Raw genomic sequence first — 16,158 nt, forward strand, 5'->3', positions numbered from 1 at the left:
ATGGCGCTTTCGCGAGCAAAAACATTGGCGCACCCGAAAAACAAAACGCCTGCCGGCATTGCAGGCTACCTAAACCTATTGCTATTTTTACTGTTTTTTTAGCCGTTCTCGTTGCCGTAAGCAAATCGACTACCGGGGGATATCCCATCATGCAACATTAAAACAAAACTAATTTTAGTTACTGGCCTACTGGACAAGCCGGATAAACCTGGCTAAGCGGAAACAGCCTGCCAGGTTACAGGGTAACTCCATGACCAATATTCATTTTTTCTTTAAATTTATTCAACTGTGGTAGCCCAGGGCCTTTGGTGGTCTTCTCGACAGCCCGAACAGGTATGGCAGAATTGTAATTATTCTTTTGTGAACTCTTTGCGATTACTCACAACGTAAAATTACTTATCTTGGAAAATTACGAAATATTTCGTGTTCGAATGACAGGGGCTGTAATCCCAAACGAACTCTTAACTGCAATATGAGAAATTTTATTATCAGTTGAAAGCCGTACTGTGGAGTGATTCTCAAAACGTTTTTTAAATATCATGATTTTATGCTAAACGAGTTGTAGCTGCAACCTGAACTTTATTTTAATTGAGCTCACCACGGGTTATTTTCAGCTTCTATGGCTGGAATAATAATTTATGACGGAGTATGTTAATTCAAGAGTCTTTGGCGAGCAAATTTACTCTGACTTTTGTTAGCCTTTGGAACTTAACCAAAGTTTAGTTTCGTGTGTGGTGCAGGCTAAACTTCTGTTTGCATAGTTATTTTTTCCGGAACTTGAGCTTGACCTAAGGTCAATCGAGTGTGTGGTAAAGGTGCTCAGGCTTTACAGTTTCCTGCTGTAACTTATCCTCGGAAACGTAACCTTAATCGAATCGAAGCCGCCGAACAATTAGTCAGTTATGCAGTCAACTTTACAGTCTTCTTGTTTACATACCAACCTATGGGTGCATTATTTCCTCGTGTCATTTCAATTGCATAATGGAGTAGATGTTACACTCATTTGCGTTGAGAGGATCATGAAAATAATGAGAAAACTTCTCTGTAGATTAAGTCAGCAGGTACTTTTTTGTCAATCGTTGCAGAAAAGAATTTTTTGCATCGTTATTTACATCACCGGTTATCGTGATATCGTTTCGTTTACGAAATATTATCTGAAATAACTATTGATTTTCATAATTGTTTCCAAAATAACCATTTTCAGTGGTCTGACTGATAAACAAATAAAAAATATCCGGGAGTGAAGTTACACTTTATTACAACAAAGAGCTACCAAATGAACAAAGGAAAACATGGGGTGTGCTACGTCTTTCACTCAAATTCCATGTGATCATGTACTTTGTAAGATTGGCAAAAAATTAATTTATTGCACAATTTTGTCGCTGGCAATTTCTCTCCAGACGATTAAAAATCAATTATTTAACCTACTGAGTGGTAAGGTATAGAGAATTTACAAAATAATAATAAGGTGAATTACGCTGATCGTATTGAATTCCCCACTGGTGCTGTCTTGCTTTCGCTGGACCGACTTCGCTTGGTGCATACTAAATCGAAAATAATTTGAGGGGGCAGCCTTTACCACTTAGAAATCAACTTGCCACTGGAAGAATGTTAGTTTATGTTCGTTTTTCTTTTCCTTTTCCTCTGTGCATTATGTCTCTCTCTCTTTGCTATTTTTACATTCAAACGATGTTTGGTATGAAACTGTATATGTGTATAGCTCACCGAGACTGGGCAAACCAGGGCGGATAAACCTTTATCCGCCCTGGGGCAAACCCCGCTTGGCGTTACGCAGTGTTCCAGGAGTGTTTTTAAAATGGTAACATGCGCTTGCCTCCGCGATATAGAGTTTGATGCTAGTTTAAAACTTTGAAACGCAGACTCGTGCACTCTATTAGTTAGTTGAATGATTGATTATTCAGACTATTAGTAAACATTATCCGCGGGTTCTCACATCAAGCGAGCTATAGAGGTCAATAGCTAAAGAACTACTAGAGAGACTGTCAATATTATTCACTATTTGGTAAAAACTACACAGTAATTTGCACACAAATTTGTTTCTAGCTCTCAGTTTTGTTCTTCCAAAATATTATGTCCCGAATATTTTATTTCAAACAGTTTTAAGTTGAAAAGTGGATTTAGACCCTGTTTACATGGAGTGGGGGACCCCGGTCTAGTGGGGTAGGTTTCTTTTGTTTTGTGTCCCCCAGAGCGTGAAAACAAAAGAAACCAACCCCACTAGACCGGAGTCCTCCACTCCATGTAAACAGGCCCTAAAAGAAGACAAAATAAAGAAAGATAAAAATTGGGTTGATTTCCGCTCAGTTTCTCTACAGGCCTGGTTTCTGTATTTGGCTGCATTGAAAGGTTTGTCATTGGTGCACTGTGGAAAGACTTCCCAGTAGGGGTGGTGCGAAGACCTCATTCCTTCTGATAAATTACTTGAGTAACAAGTATTTTGCTACAGTTGCAATTTATCAGGTGTTCTTTTCTTTGTGACTTTGGCCTACGCCACAAGTGTACAAATTGTACATTGTGTAGCGTAATCTTTATGGTGTGACGTGCCGGGTGAGTGAACGTCGCAAATCAGCAAATGTCTTTATATTCTTTATTCTCTATTTTCTAATTCCCCATAATACACTCTGTTTGCCCCCCAAATTCTGCATAAACCATTGTTTTTAAATGCTCCTGGGAGTATTGCATTTTCCCAAGAGCATTTTAAGACAATAAGTGACGCAAAATTTGGGGGGCAGACAGAGTGTATTATGGGGAATTCGAAAATAGTCAATAGTGCTTCGAAAAGAAAATCCAACTACGAAAGTGGAAACAAAAGAAAACAACAACAGAAAAAGAAATGACAATTGCATTACTCAAGGTGGCATAACCTAAATATATTTCATTCAAATACAGTTGTCACACTGTGAAAGGTTTGAACCCAGGAGTCATTTAAAAAGTAGGTTGAGTTTGATCGTCCGGGTGAACGTAGTCCTGAATAGGACTGCTGTTCTTGACAGAATGTTCGCGTGCAGGTGTCTGTCACGTGCAGCTGAACGGAGAAACATTGTGCTCAAGTATTTGATTTGTATTCTTTTTCTTGTCAGAAGTAGCCATGTTTTTGTAGCCGGAAAAATTATCGAAGCCCCAAGAACGTCTGCGTGGGAGGTTAGAGTACTGGCTGTGTAGTAGTGGTACAACAAATCTTTTCTGTTGCACAGCTGGTGATGAGAACGTGCCCAGTGACGTCCGCTTCACCTTGCTAAAAAGAAAGGAAACTGAGGACAGACAAGTTTTGTGGGTGTGGACACCTTAGCGGGGCTAGTTGCGGTGCCCTTTCCAGCTGAATATAATAAAAACAAGACGTTTTTGAACGACGAATGTTAACCGGAAGTGGACTTTATTCGGGAAAAGGCCTCACTTCCGGTTGCTGTGCGTAGATAAAAGCGCCTTTTCTTTAAGACATGTGCATGTTCGCTCCTTAAACTGAACATGTTTTTGGTACATGGCACTCTCGGGATGCAAGGGTGGCGAGGGAGGGAGGGTTGAGTTTGTTGTTGGTTCTCTCCCTTGCTCCGAGAGGTTTTTCTCCGGGTACTCCGGTTTTCCCCTCTCCTTAAAAACCAACACTTCCAAATTCCAATTCGATCTGGAACGCACTGACACGTTAAAACGAGTTCATATGAACTCTTAAGTGCTTCGTGGGTAAAAAAGCAATTTACAATTTTAATTTATTTTTTTTCCATATATCAAAACTCTCTGTATTCCTTGGTCGTTGCCCAATGGTTTTTTGCATAGACTGTTTTGCACAACCTCGTTCCCAGGGTTCTCTCCTACCAGCCCCCATGGGGGCGGGTAGGAGAGAACCCTGGGAACGAGGTTGTGTTTTGCAGACTATGTACATTCGTAATAAACCTTTTACTTTAAGTGCGATATACAGAAATGTCTCCGATAATGGTACCGAAATAAGCTATTTTCAAGGCATGAAATTTGAACTTGATTTATTTCGGGAAAAGTGTCTTTCACCGATCAATCTCCGCCCGCGGCCTCAGTGCCCGCGCCCGGTCCTTTGGGTCCTCTGTAATGTGACGCCGGGCGCATGAAAAACGGAACGACCGCTTGAAATTAAAAGGTGACACAGGATGGGCGTTACCAAACAAACGAAACATCGAAACACTAATGTTTTCTCCTTTATATGTTAATGAGCAAGTAGCCCAAATTGATCACTCTTGCGTTAGACATTTCTTAATAAATGAGGTCCAGATGGATGTTTTCGAACCCTAGGCCTGAGGCGGTCCGGGAGCTGTAAAGTAATAAGGTGCCGCAGGCGAATTCACACGAAAATCTCCACCACAAAAAAATCTCCACATACTGCTATCGACGTGTTCCGAGTGGCATGTACGGGGTTGGGAGATGCACAAAAAAGTCTAGAATCAAGTTATCGTTGTGCCAAAACAGGTCCTTGGTTTAACGCCAGTGTTTAAAACTAACAGAGGATATATGATAAAAAAAAAAAACTGAGTAGTCTCACTCTGATATAAAAAAGTGACTCTGGGTAAGTGTAGTACAGAATTGTTTCATATTTCCAATACATACAACATTGTTTGCCTTTGCTTCACTTGTCAAGCTCTTAAAGTTCCAGCTGACTTCTAACGTTCGTGGATTGTTGCAACATTTTTATACCAGATCCATCGTGAATTTAGCTGTCACTTAATTGAGTGTAACATTGGTTCTCATTTTTTCTTAAGTTTTACTTTGTTGAATGCTTTAAGTGCAACTTCTCTCATTTTTTGTTTGACCTTGTCCCTTTTTCTGAAGCAGTTTTGAATCCGGCGTGAAATGGAGATGAAGGAAATTCAGTAAAACGTTGCCGGGGGAGCAAATTGTTGAAAATTAAAGAATTGAGTCGCGGTATCAAAGGAAAAAAATTTCGGTGTAATGTGACAAGAGAATTGAGTTCTATTCAGTTTTTTTTTGCAAATGAATATATAATATATATAGCCAGTGTATAAATATCAAGTTCTTATACTTTTAAGTAAGTAAACCATAATCACAACCTGTTGGCATTTGGTAAGGCGTCAACCGTTCTGAAAGGCCAATGATAAATGTAATAAGCGCGGAAGATGTATCTCAACCTGTTGGCCGGAAGCTGTTATCCACCTGTGTTCTGTTGGAAGCGATTAACGTTTCAGACTAAACCGGAAATAAATGTTACGCTTTGTATTGTAACTCTTTAGGATGTGATATTATAACCTGCATCGCGTCGCATGGCTAACTAAAACGTAACTAGTAATGCTTCTGTAGTAAGACCAGTGTAAGATTTTCTTTGGCTACCTTCTTGTGATGTCCTGTTGAAATCTCGTTTACATTGGGGCTGTATTCATGATGTAGTCTTGGTATTAAACCAATCTTTTGGAGGCCCGGAATCTAAAAATATGAAGTTGCCGACAATCGGCAACTTCACACAGAACTTGGCTCCTACTTAGTCGTAAAAACCAATTTGACCAGATTAAATTGAATCACAGACCGGATGCCGTCAACAAAAAATAATCAAGGTCCGTAAAGTTTATCTATTTATGCCCTTTTAGCTTTTCCAAAAATATTTATTGTCAATCCTATGAATTCTAATTGACTTGGGAGGAAAAGAGTGTCGTGTAAAGTACTGTTAGGTAAATAAATGAAGTAGCATGTCAATCAAGGATTGATACCGGTGACGATATCAAAGTTAACACAGCTTGTTGGACTCGGTTTAAGAGGCTGGGCATGATGAGGAACGTTATTAACTTTAATGACCCTTTAAAAAACTTTCCACTAGTGTTGAGTCCCCAGCATTAAAAGGTAATAAAACCAGCCATTCATTACGCATAGCCACCTGATCTGTGATATGCAACCAGCGATGTTTAATGTTTTGTTCATTTGTTCATTTGCTGGGGGTATTATGGAATTTATTACTATCATCATCATCATCATCATCATCATCCGAATTATTATTATTATTATTATTATTATTATTATTATTATTATTATCATTCTTATTATTACTAATCTTTAATGGGATATCATTCATATAACATATGGTTTTCAAAAAGGATCTGATAAAATAAAATAAAACACACGCAATTAACGAAGACGTTAAAAAGCTAAAATATGTAAAAACTATTAAAATGATATTAACTCCAAACCATTTATATTACAAATTTAAGACGATTACGCTTAAAAATAATTAAATTCACGGATTGTCTGATTGCCGCTAAGGGTGGAGTTAATATCCTTGATGGCATGAAATGCAGTCAGTTTTATTACTATTATTATCATTATCATTATTATTATTATTATTATTATCTTCATGCTTTTCATTCATTTTCTAGAAGCAAGGTGAACGGATAACTCTGAATTTCATAAGTACACAAGCCGACTTTCACTGCTGCACAAAGCTCATTAATATGTATATTTAAAAACATTCGTGCCTCTTAGCGGGCAGAAGCGAAAACAAACTAACCTCGGCTTTTCCCGCTTTTTCATTTGCTTGGATTCGATTGGTTCATTTGACTTCGGGGCCTTGTGATTGGCTCGAGTATCACCTTTTATGATTGTATTGTAGGACGCTTGAAACCGCTCTAACAGAGTCTTGAAACTGTAATAAAATTCAAATTACTTTTGACAAACCTACAAGCACCTGCCTTAATTTTCCGCGGACACGGTTTTTACCCCTAATCATCTAATTGAAAGTCAACTTGCTGTTGGGACGACTTGGTTAACATCACTTAAAATTCGCTACCTACTCCAGGTTTTGTTGGATGGAAATTTATGGCGTCCTTTGTAACGTTTTTCTTTCTTTCATTTGCAGTTTGGTTCCCAGAAAGAAGGTCTGAGAACTAGGCGTGGCTTTGAAACCTCCAGCTGATTGTTTACAAAGGCAGAACTCGGTAACCTGTAGATTATTATTACAACTTGATTAAAAATAATATGCCACAGTACTAATAAGGGTACTAGGCTAAATTCATTTTATGATAAACCTGTTTGCCTCTTAACGTGCATTTTCAAAAGTAATTCAACACGGGACTTAAAATGATATCGACTTATGGCTAGCTAATTCATAAATTAACTGTTCTTATGTTGACTAGTACAGGCGCAGGTGTTTTCCACCATGAATGTTATTATTGTTTTTGCCGTTATGGTAAACGTTGTTTTCCAAAGTGTGTTTCGAGCAGCATACGAAAAATCGAAGTAGCTACAGTATTTGAATGTCCTGTAAAACTGTTCATACTAAGCGTCTTCGGCGACTTGGTTTAAATTTTAAGATCACACACCCTGAACAGTTTAATGATATTTCGCCTTATTTCAACCTCCAGCTCAGACTGTAGAACCACATTACTTTACTCATTTGTTCATCCAGTTTTCCTGCCTTACGTCAAAGTCGTCTTAAGACGACTTTAACGTCTAGTTAATTTATTTTGTATAAAAACGGTAAATAAAACAAACGCATTTAACGTCCGACGACATTAAGTGCGTCGTTCAGACTCACTTAACAAACGACTTTAACGTCTCAGACGTAAAATGCGTCTAGTATAAAAACGGGACGCCGTAAATTGGGACGCGTTTCTGCCCCACTCGTCCAGAGAAGACTGGGAAGAGTCAGTCACGGTGTTGTGTATATATATATTTTTTTCAGAAAACCCTTTTTTTAATGTTATCGTCTAGTTTTATGCGTCCCGATTTTACACCTGTCGAATCGTTGTGTTTGTCTGATAAAGAACTACTCTGGTACAGCTCCGCTGCCATCCTAAAACATATGGGAAGCGAGCTTCCTCCTTTATTGCCCCAAAACTATAGAATACCCTCCCATTAAGTATAAAATGTTCAAGTCAGCAGAATCTTTTAAATCCACTCTTCAGACGTACTTTTTTAGAGTTTACTTTATTGTAAGAATCATTATTATTACGTTTTTTCAGGCTTTTCTATGGTACTTAGTTTTCTTTATCATTCACTGTTGTAAAGCACTGTTGGTTCAGTAGAGAAACAGCGCCATATAAGATTATTATTATTATTATTATTATTACTATTATTACTATTATTATTATTATTATTATTATTATTATTATTATTATACGTCTAGATGACTTTAACGTCTCTAGTTGAAAATTGCCATGCTTTCCTTTGTGATTCTTTGCTTCCGATCCTTATTGATGTCTCTTTTACATGACCAGGTAAAGAGACGAAAGGCAACATGGCGACAAAGCGGAGAATTCGAATGCAAGGGACCCTCGACGGCGGTCTAAGTTGGTTGGTTGTTTTTGGATCATTCATGTCACAGTTTGCCGTTCTGGGAATACACTTCGTTTTCGGCCTTTTGTACATTGATCTGTTAAAGGAGTTTGGACAAAGCAAGGCCACCACAGGTGAGAATGAGTTGCAGCGTAGTTGGGCCCCCGAGTTCAATACCCGCCCTAGCCGCTGGCTGGATTTTTTCTCGGTTTTCTCGAGTGAAACTCCTCGGCCACGCTTGAAAATAGCCAACTGGTTTGCTTCTGGCTAGTTCTGATTTTTAACCTTGCTATGTTTATTTCCAAATTTTTGTTTCTACCTTTATTCGTGGTCCTTAATGAAAAGTAATGGGTCAGTATCTTATATCCATCTGATGCATCTGCATTATCTAATAGCGAAGACTGGAAATTATTACCTCGCACGTAGGACTAGCACTCCAAACGGAAAAATTTTAGTTTGGAGGTAAAGCCTAGTGGTTCGCTCTGACACTCACCGTAAATTTCCTTCTTTAATAGCAGTAGCTGTTTGGTCAACTGAATCGTCAGCTCCACCCCTCGGCCACGCCTGTTTGTAGCCAACCGGTCCAATGTACAATTTACATTTTAAATTGTTTTTACTTAAGCCATGTAATGATGAATTTAGGTTTGCCTGATTGTAAGATTTACAATAACAGAGCCTTGACAAATGCAGTCGAAACCCAACATTAGCGTATTGTAACTCCAAGAGCCGGGTCTAGCCGTCCGGTTAAAAAAATTGCGGAACAAAGTAAAGATATAATTTCACTGATAATTTGCGCTATTATCAACGAGTTAGGAGAGTGTCAAAAAAGCGACTGTGACACTTTCAAAACGATTATTTTTTAAGTATTCTGACAACTAACTAAATTTTTTTCCCGTCAGGCTTAGGTTAAAGTCCCGTTTATATGGGGAAACGTTGTCCCGGAAAACAGGGTCACCCTCTCAGCCGAGTCAACTTCTGCGAGCGGTGCATATGAGAAAAGGGTTGACCCCTTTACCCGAGCGAACAGCGTTTTCGCGCGCTGTGGTTGTCTTGCCTTGACCGAGGTGACCCGACCGGGTGGACCAAAATTATTAGGGTCATCCGACTTTCGAGCTAAAAAGAGTGAACTTCTAGCCTAGTTAACTTTGTGTATTTCATGAAAACGGCTCGCCAACGTTTGTAAGGAAATGAAGGAAACGTTGTGTCACCCAGGGTAGCTTAGCCTGGATTGCTCATAAAGCGCCTGTTATGCAGGCTAGGGTAGCTTGGAAACCTGAGTGACCTTTTTACCCGGGACAAGTTTTCTCCATTAAACCGGGTCCTGAGACCCCGTTAGCTTGGTGTCCTCATTATTATCCCTTGACATTTCCGGAATTGCAATTGCATTTTTTCAACAGCATGGGTTGCTTCCATTGCATTCGGCTTCACTTTTCTCCTGGCACCTCTGAGTAGCTTGCTGTGCAAAAGACTTGGTTGCAAAGTAGTCATGGCAGTCGGTGGAATAATGATCGGAATTGGCATTTTTGTTTCCTCTTTCGTCGATACGATTTTCCTCATGTATGTCACATATTCGTTGATATTCGGCCTAGGATCTAGCATGTGCTACATAGCTTCAATTTTGGTACTTGGCGAATACTTTAACAAAAATTTAGTTGTTGCCAATGGAATCGCTCTGGCTGGAGCGGGCGTGGGAACCATATCACTTGCGCCCGCATTGAGCCTTCTTCTGGACAATTATAGCTGGCGTGATGCAGTTCGTATTCTCAGTGGAGCGTCACTTGTTCTACTGTGCTGTGCATTTATTTATTATTTGGTACCTTCGCCGCTGGAATTTGTCGATGCTGAGGATTACCAAGAAGAAAAAAAATGTTTTGACTTCTCGTTATTTAAGAACAAGGCTTATGTTCTGTTGATTGCTGTTAATGGATTGGTGTTATTTGGATTTTATATACCATACGTTCATTTGGTAAGTTTATTCTCTAGTCAGCGGTGTTTAGTAGCTGTTAGTTAGCCCCTCACGCAAACGTTTTTAGGGCATTACACACGGTAGGAAATCATGATAAAGCCCTTAGAATGTCTGCGTGGGACGCTAGTAGATATGTATACGGCGCCTTGATTCACGAAGTATTCCATCATAGAAATACTGAAGTTCAGCGGTTGGCTGCTCTAAGGTGATCAGATAGTAGGGATGATGTGTAAAATAATAAGATAAAGGCACGCGAACATATGAGACATTTTCTAGAAATCGATTGCATGCCTAGCATTTTTTCTAAAACGGCAAACGCCTACTTATTTTATTATTGTCGTTATTATTTTATTAACTGCATAGCCTTAGATTTTGAAAGTTTGATCAGATGTATATTTTTTTCTGTAGAATTCATTTTTAGTAACAGAGAGCAAAGTAACGTAAATTGCCGTCTATAGCGCCGTCCCCCCCCAGCTATAGGCCCATCAACCCGTAGACAATAAAACACATTCGATTATAAGCTCCCCGTGGATATAAGCCCCCCCCCCCTAGCTTGAGGACCTTGTATTGAAAAGAAGTTTTTGTTGTTATTTCATGTTTGTTTTTTGTTATTATTATTCATTTATTATTTTTGTTTATTTATTTATTTATTTTTTAACAATTAGGTTATTGTAATATTTTAAATTAATATTTATTGCTTATAGCGCGCAAATTAACATTCGAATATGATCAAATGCGCGTTACATCTAAGATACCTAAAACTATAAACAAAAGCAAAAGAAAACTATATACATCATATAAAAAAAACTAAAAATACATCATAAAAAACTAAATTACATCATATTAAAAATAAGATAATGAGCAACTAAATTAGATAAAGTCTCGCAAGTTTTTGAACAACTTGCTCTAGCATTACTTGCTCACATTTTCCTCGTTCACCCTTTTTTATTAGGTTTATTACTATATAAGTGTACATTATGAAGTTTTGAATCTTAATTGCTATCATCATTGCTAGAGCATGTTTGAAAGCGCTTTTTCTATTCGGTTATCAGCCCCCACGGATATAAGCCCCTCTATTTAGAAGCCCTCTTAAAACTCCTTGCGAAGCTGTGTAAGCCCAGGGCTTATAAGGCGCAGTTTACGATAGTTCAAAAGAACAAGTGTTCTATGGCTTTCACTTTGTTATTTAAAGGGGTGTTTTCACTAGAAGTCTCGCAAGTTTTTGAACAACTTGCTCTAGCATTACTTGCTCACATTTTCCTCGTTCACCCTTTTGTCTCATGCAGGTAAGACACGGACAAGACCTTGGCATCCACAAAGAGGACGGTGCAGTTCTAGTCGGCATCATTGCAATGTCTGAAACAATTGGAAAGATTTTCTATGGCCGAATTGCTGATCATCCACGTGTGAACCGAATTTATCTGTATCAGATGTGCATGTTGGTCTGTAGCGTTCTTACCACTCTTCTTCCTATTTTGACCTCCTATAAATCCCTGTTAGCCTATTGTATAGTATTTGGCATCCACGATGGCGGCTTTGTGGTCCTTATAGCCGTATTAATAGGAGATGTCGTCGGAAGGAGAAAGATGGCTTCAGCCTTTGGGATCATGTATTGCATTACTGGCATTCCAATGATGCTAGGAGCACCAATCGCTGGTAAGTGTTGCATTGTGGGTGCAGCTGACAACTAAACTTATTTCAGCCAGGGGTGATCAAATCATAGTCACACTGAGATTCTTCTCTCAAGAGGAGCCATAGCAAATGGCATGAGGCATTCTTTTACTTACTTATTTTTTAAAAAAGAGTTTGTTTTTTACTACGGTCGATAGAACGCTTGACTGCTAAGTTGAGGTCTCGTGTTCGATACTCAAGGCCTGGTTGTTCAAAGCAGGGTTACGATAATCAAGGGTTAGTGCCATCAGATATGAAAGCTTAAAAACCAAATTCAGTTTAAATTCTTTTTGTCTACAATTCGATGATTCAGTGCTTTAAAGTAAAGAGAAAATTATCCAAGAAATTACTTTTAAACAAAAGAGCTGAAATTTAAATAACTGAGAAATAAAGGTACTCCCTTTCACTGCAAGCGGCTAGACCTTCGGCTGGCTCGGATGACAAATTGAATGGTGGCCCCGTTTCCAGTTGGAGGCGTAAAAATAATGTCCCCAATTAGTACTTTCGTGCTAAATACATTGACACTCAAATATAGTGCTTGTTTATCCTTTGTCTGACAATAGTCACTTGGGTGTTGATCACTACGTTTGGACTACGTTCTGCAGGTCTTTATCAGGAGGTGCTGCGTCCTCTATTAACGCCAACAATAGGCTGATTTAGCAACAGAACGGGAACTTCACTTGACGACGGCGCGCGCAAATCAAACAACTGGCTTGACCAATGGCAGAGCGGCAAATTGAGCACCGGAAGTCGTGTTTAGTCTTTTCCGCGCGCTTTCCCGTCGTCATCTGACGTTCCCGTCCTGTTGCTAAATCAGCCTAATGCTTCGAAACGAAACCCACTAACCCAGCATATTGCCCAGGCGTTCTCTCTTTCCTCGTTGCTTGCGCGAAGTCTGGGAAAGAGCGGGCGGCGAGTCTCTCTCGGTGACGCTACAGCTCACGGTAGAGTCCAGGATTGACCCGGCAGAGAACGCCTAGGGACTAGGCTGCCACCAACCATGAGTGAGGTTCGTGATACACCAATCCCTAGCAACCACGATGGTAGTAATAGCAACTCTCAGTAAGTTGACACTAATAATGACCTGCAAACGCGCGATTAACAACTAAGTGGCGAAACAAGCGACAGAAATGAATACACATGCCACCCTTGAATGATATTTATTTTTTTTTCAATCTTTTCGTCGGTTTCTTATAGGAAAATTAATTAATATGACATGCATATATTCTCTGGTATGTCTTCTGCTTTACGTTCACATTTCATTACAGTTTTACTGTGTTTTGTTGATGATGTGTAAAAAAAGGGTACGACTCAGAAAAATTTAATATAGCCCTGGGGGAAGGGACGAATAGAGACCTTTGTGATGAGTGTGAGTTTTAAATTTCCAAACATGTGCTTTGTGATTAGAAAAAATCCGCCGCGTCCAACTTTTTTCCCTGTCTATTTTTTTCATTTATTTTTTATTTGTTTATTATACCTATTTTAGGATGGATGTATCCTATTCTCCAGTCGTACGTTCCTGCGTTTTACATGTCCGGCGCCTTCACTACACTTGGAGTATGTCTTTTGTTTCTGATTCCTTTTCTACTTCCTCCTGAAATTGCTCAGGAGTGGCGCATGCGTAGAAAAGGTTATCGGGTGCGTATCCCATCATCCACCTCAAGTCAAGCAACAAAATCATTGACTTTGGATTCCGGATCGTTCGCTTCTGAGTCGGAAGCTAATGATAGGAAAGTTTCGGAGTCTGGCAAAGGGGTGGAGAACTATGAAAAGAAAGATCTTACCATTTGGTCGGTAAAAGATCATGTTGAATTGGAGGTTGTCAAAGAAAAACCGGATACATCAACTGTAGGATATGTGCTAGAAAAATACTTTTCTATGCCTAAACTCGTAAATCAACAAGACTGCCTTTTGGGATATTTTAGTGACTATTTTAGGGATTCAGACGACGTGTGGATTCACTCTTTGGACCCGAACAGAGAGACTATGGTTTAGTTTAATGTTACTAAAGTTGCCTATTTATTACAATTTAGGTAATTTATTCATAACGGTTAAAACATTTTAAGGAAGGGCAAACTGTCTCGCGGCCCTTTGATGGTGACAAAAAGAAACAGATCCGAGTCCGACCTAGTCCCATACGAACAATGAAGAAAACCTTTTCAGTAACCGCAAGACCATAACCTTTAATATTGGGAGTCAACGTTCATAATTTAGGCTATGTTCACACCATACCGGACACCTCTTACACCCCCCGGCACGAAGACTATACCGGATAGGGCTTCTGTTCATACATAACAACCAGGGGCGGATCTAGGGGGAGGGTGCAAGGGGTGCGCACCCGCCCACTGAGATGACCTGCGGTTTTCTAATACAAATGGTATTCTGCGAAAAAAAAAGTGGTTTATTGAGACGAGTGCACCCCCTCCTTAAAAAAACCTTGATCCGCCCCTGACAACGGTGATTTCAGTGCGTTTTCTACAACGGAGCGAAGCTGCGCCGCGCTGATCTCGAAAGAGGAGCATCACATATCGCATAGTTTCAGTGACACACTTTTGGTGCAGTGTGAACAGGTATTCGGACCGTAGCCGCCGCCCAGTCAGCGCCGGTCTGCTGAGCGGGAGGCCGTAGGTTCAAACCCCGGCTGGACCAACACTCAGGGTCTTTAAATAACTGAGGAGAAAGTGCTGCCTTTTTAATAACATCTGCAAACGGTTTGACTTTCTAGTCTTCTCGGATAAGGACGATAAACCGTAGGCCCCGTCTTACTAGCCCTTGCACATGTGATAAAAAAATCTGTGGGACGTTAAAGAACCCACACAGTCTTCGTAAAGAGTAGGGCACGTAGTGCCCGGTGTACTGGTCTATCTCACTTTCACACTCATGTATGGGGGCATCATTACTCATTCCTTCATTACTTGTAAACTGCACCTTAAGCAGTCTGGCAAAGTCCCCCAACCAGTGTTGTAAATTATCCCTGAAAAGCCCAGAGGAGAGTGGATAATATGATATTTGCACATTTACAATAAGTAGGAGCGAGGACTGGAATCCACTGACACCGAAGTAAATATTCAGTAGTTAGGACTGGGATTTAGTTCACTAAACCCACACGGCACGGCCAACCGCTCAGGCGCGATGTTTGATGTGTGTGAACGATTGCCTAGTCACTCTATGGTGTTTTCCCAGGCCCTCTGAGTGAATTCACCTCGGTGACGTATCCGAGGCGAAGGGGGCTGGAAAGTCTGGAAACACCCTCACTTCTTCGCTTGGACCACGTGGCCCGAAACGCATTGGCCGCGCGAAATAATGAGGCCCACAGTAGCGACTAGGCAAAGCGAACGCCTCGTCCCAGTTGTGTGCCGTCGCTGTTCACACTATACTGGATTAGCTTTTCGTGTCGGCAGTATCCTGTGAACATAGCCTCAGGCCAGGGTCAAATATCGAACCTCACGTGGGACGAACCTTAATGAGCGAGAGCATTAGAATTTAGGAAAACTGTTTGAATGCAGAGGCCCACGCAACGCCTAAATATATCTCAAGTGACTGGTTCCTCTCCCCGGATCTCTAATTAAAGAGATACTGTAGCCAGACGTCAGTAAAATGTACAACAAAACAAATCTGAAGGCAGGGCACTTTGCCGTAGTGCCAGCATTCAGTTTTGTTTTAATAGAATTTACTCACTGGTATAAGTTTCATTGCAAGTGAAGTTCGACGTTTAACCCTGGCTTTAGTTTTCTCTTATTATGCTAAATTTCAAGCCATAGTAGAAAGGCTAACATTTTAGTGTCGTTTAATCGAAGCGTTTAATTTATGTTCTTGTTTGTTTTCATCTTTTTTATTCTTATTTTATATGATACGTACCTTCTCGATGCATTTTAAACAGTCTTTTGCAATTTCGTTTTTAATCGTGCACATTATTTATAAGTGTAACAGACGTGAAACAGCTGAGTCTTGTCTAGGAAATCATTTCAGTAGCTCAATTCTAGCCTGCGAGCTAGCGTAAGAGTAAATTTTTGCCTGGCGAATTGGGGACGTAGGGGTTAGTAGAGCTATAGTATCTTTTAAATTAGCGTACAATTTTTTCAAGAGATAACTATTTATATAACCTAGTGTGTTCATAGTGATCCATAGTCTAAAGAACTATTGCAAAGTTGAAAGCTTGGTTAATTGTCAGGTCATTTTGCAAGCTTATTGAATGGTTGGGGGGGGGGGGGGAGAGACATTGCAAAGGTATCAAAAAAACTGAAGGGCGTTATTTTATTATT

At 39.9% G+C, this 16,158-nt stretch overlaps 1 protein-coding gene across 1 annotated transcript; it reads left to right on the forward strand.

Annotated features, from left to right (window-relative positions):
• Positions 1-8,221: 8,221 nt before the first annotated feature.
• On the forward strand, positions 8,222-13,978 carry LOC140927028 (monocarboxylate transporter 12-like). The gene is made up of 4 exons (XM_073376690.1): positions 8,222-8,393; positions 9,657-10,225; positions 11,512-11,881; positions 13,383-13,978. Exons 1-4 carry the CDS (start codon positions 8,222-8,224, stop codon positions 13,889-13,891), a joined length of 1,620 nt encoding a protein of 539 aa, XP_073232791.1. The 3' UTR covers positions 13,892-13,978.
• Positions 13,979-16,158: the final 2,180 nt, after the last annotated feature.

This window comes from Porites lutea, chromosome 2 (genome assembly GCF_958299795.1).
Source record: "Porites lutea chromosome 2, jaPorLute2.1, whole genome shotgun sequence".
In the NCBI taxonomy this organism is placed as follows: Eukaryota; Metazoa; Cnidaria; class Anthozoa; order Scleractinia; family Poritidae; genus Porites; species Porites lutea.

Excerpts from the sequence above, each read along its gene's own strand:
- LOC140927028 (XM_073376690.1), top strand. The coding sequence starts at position 8,222 with ATGGCGACAAAGCGGAGAATTCGAATGCAAGGGACCCTCGACGGCGGT. Across the intron at positions 8,394-9,656 it reads ACAAAGCAAGGCCACCACAG|CATGGGTTGCTTCCATTGCA; the intron begins GTGAGAATGAGT and ends TTTTTTCAACAG. Across the intron at positions 11,882-13,382 it reads GCTAGGAGCACCAATCGCTG|GATGGATGTATCCTATTCTC; the intron begins GTAAGTGTTGCA and ends TACCTATTTTAG.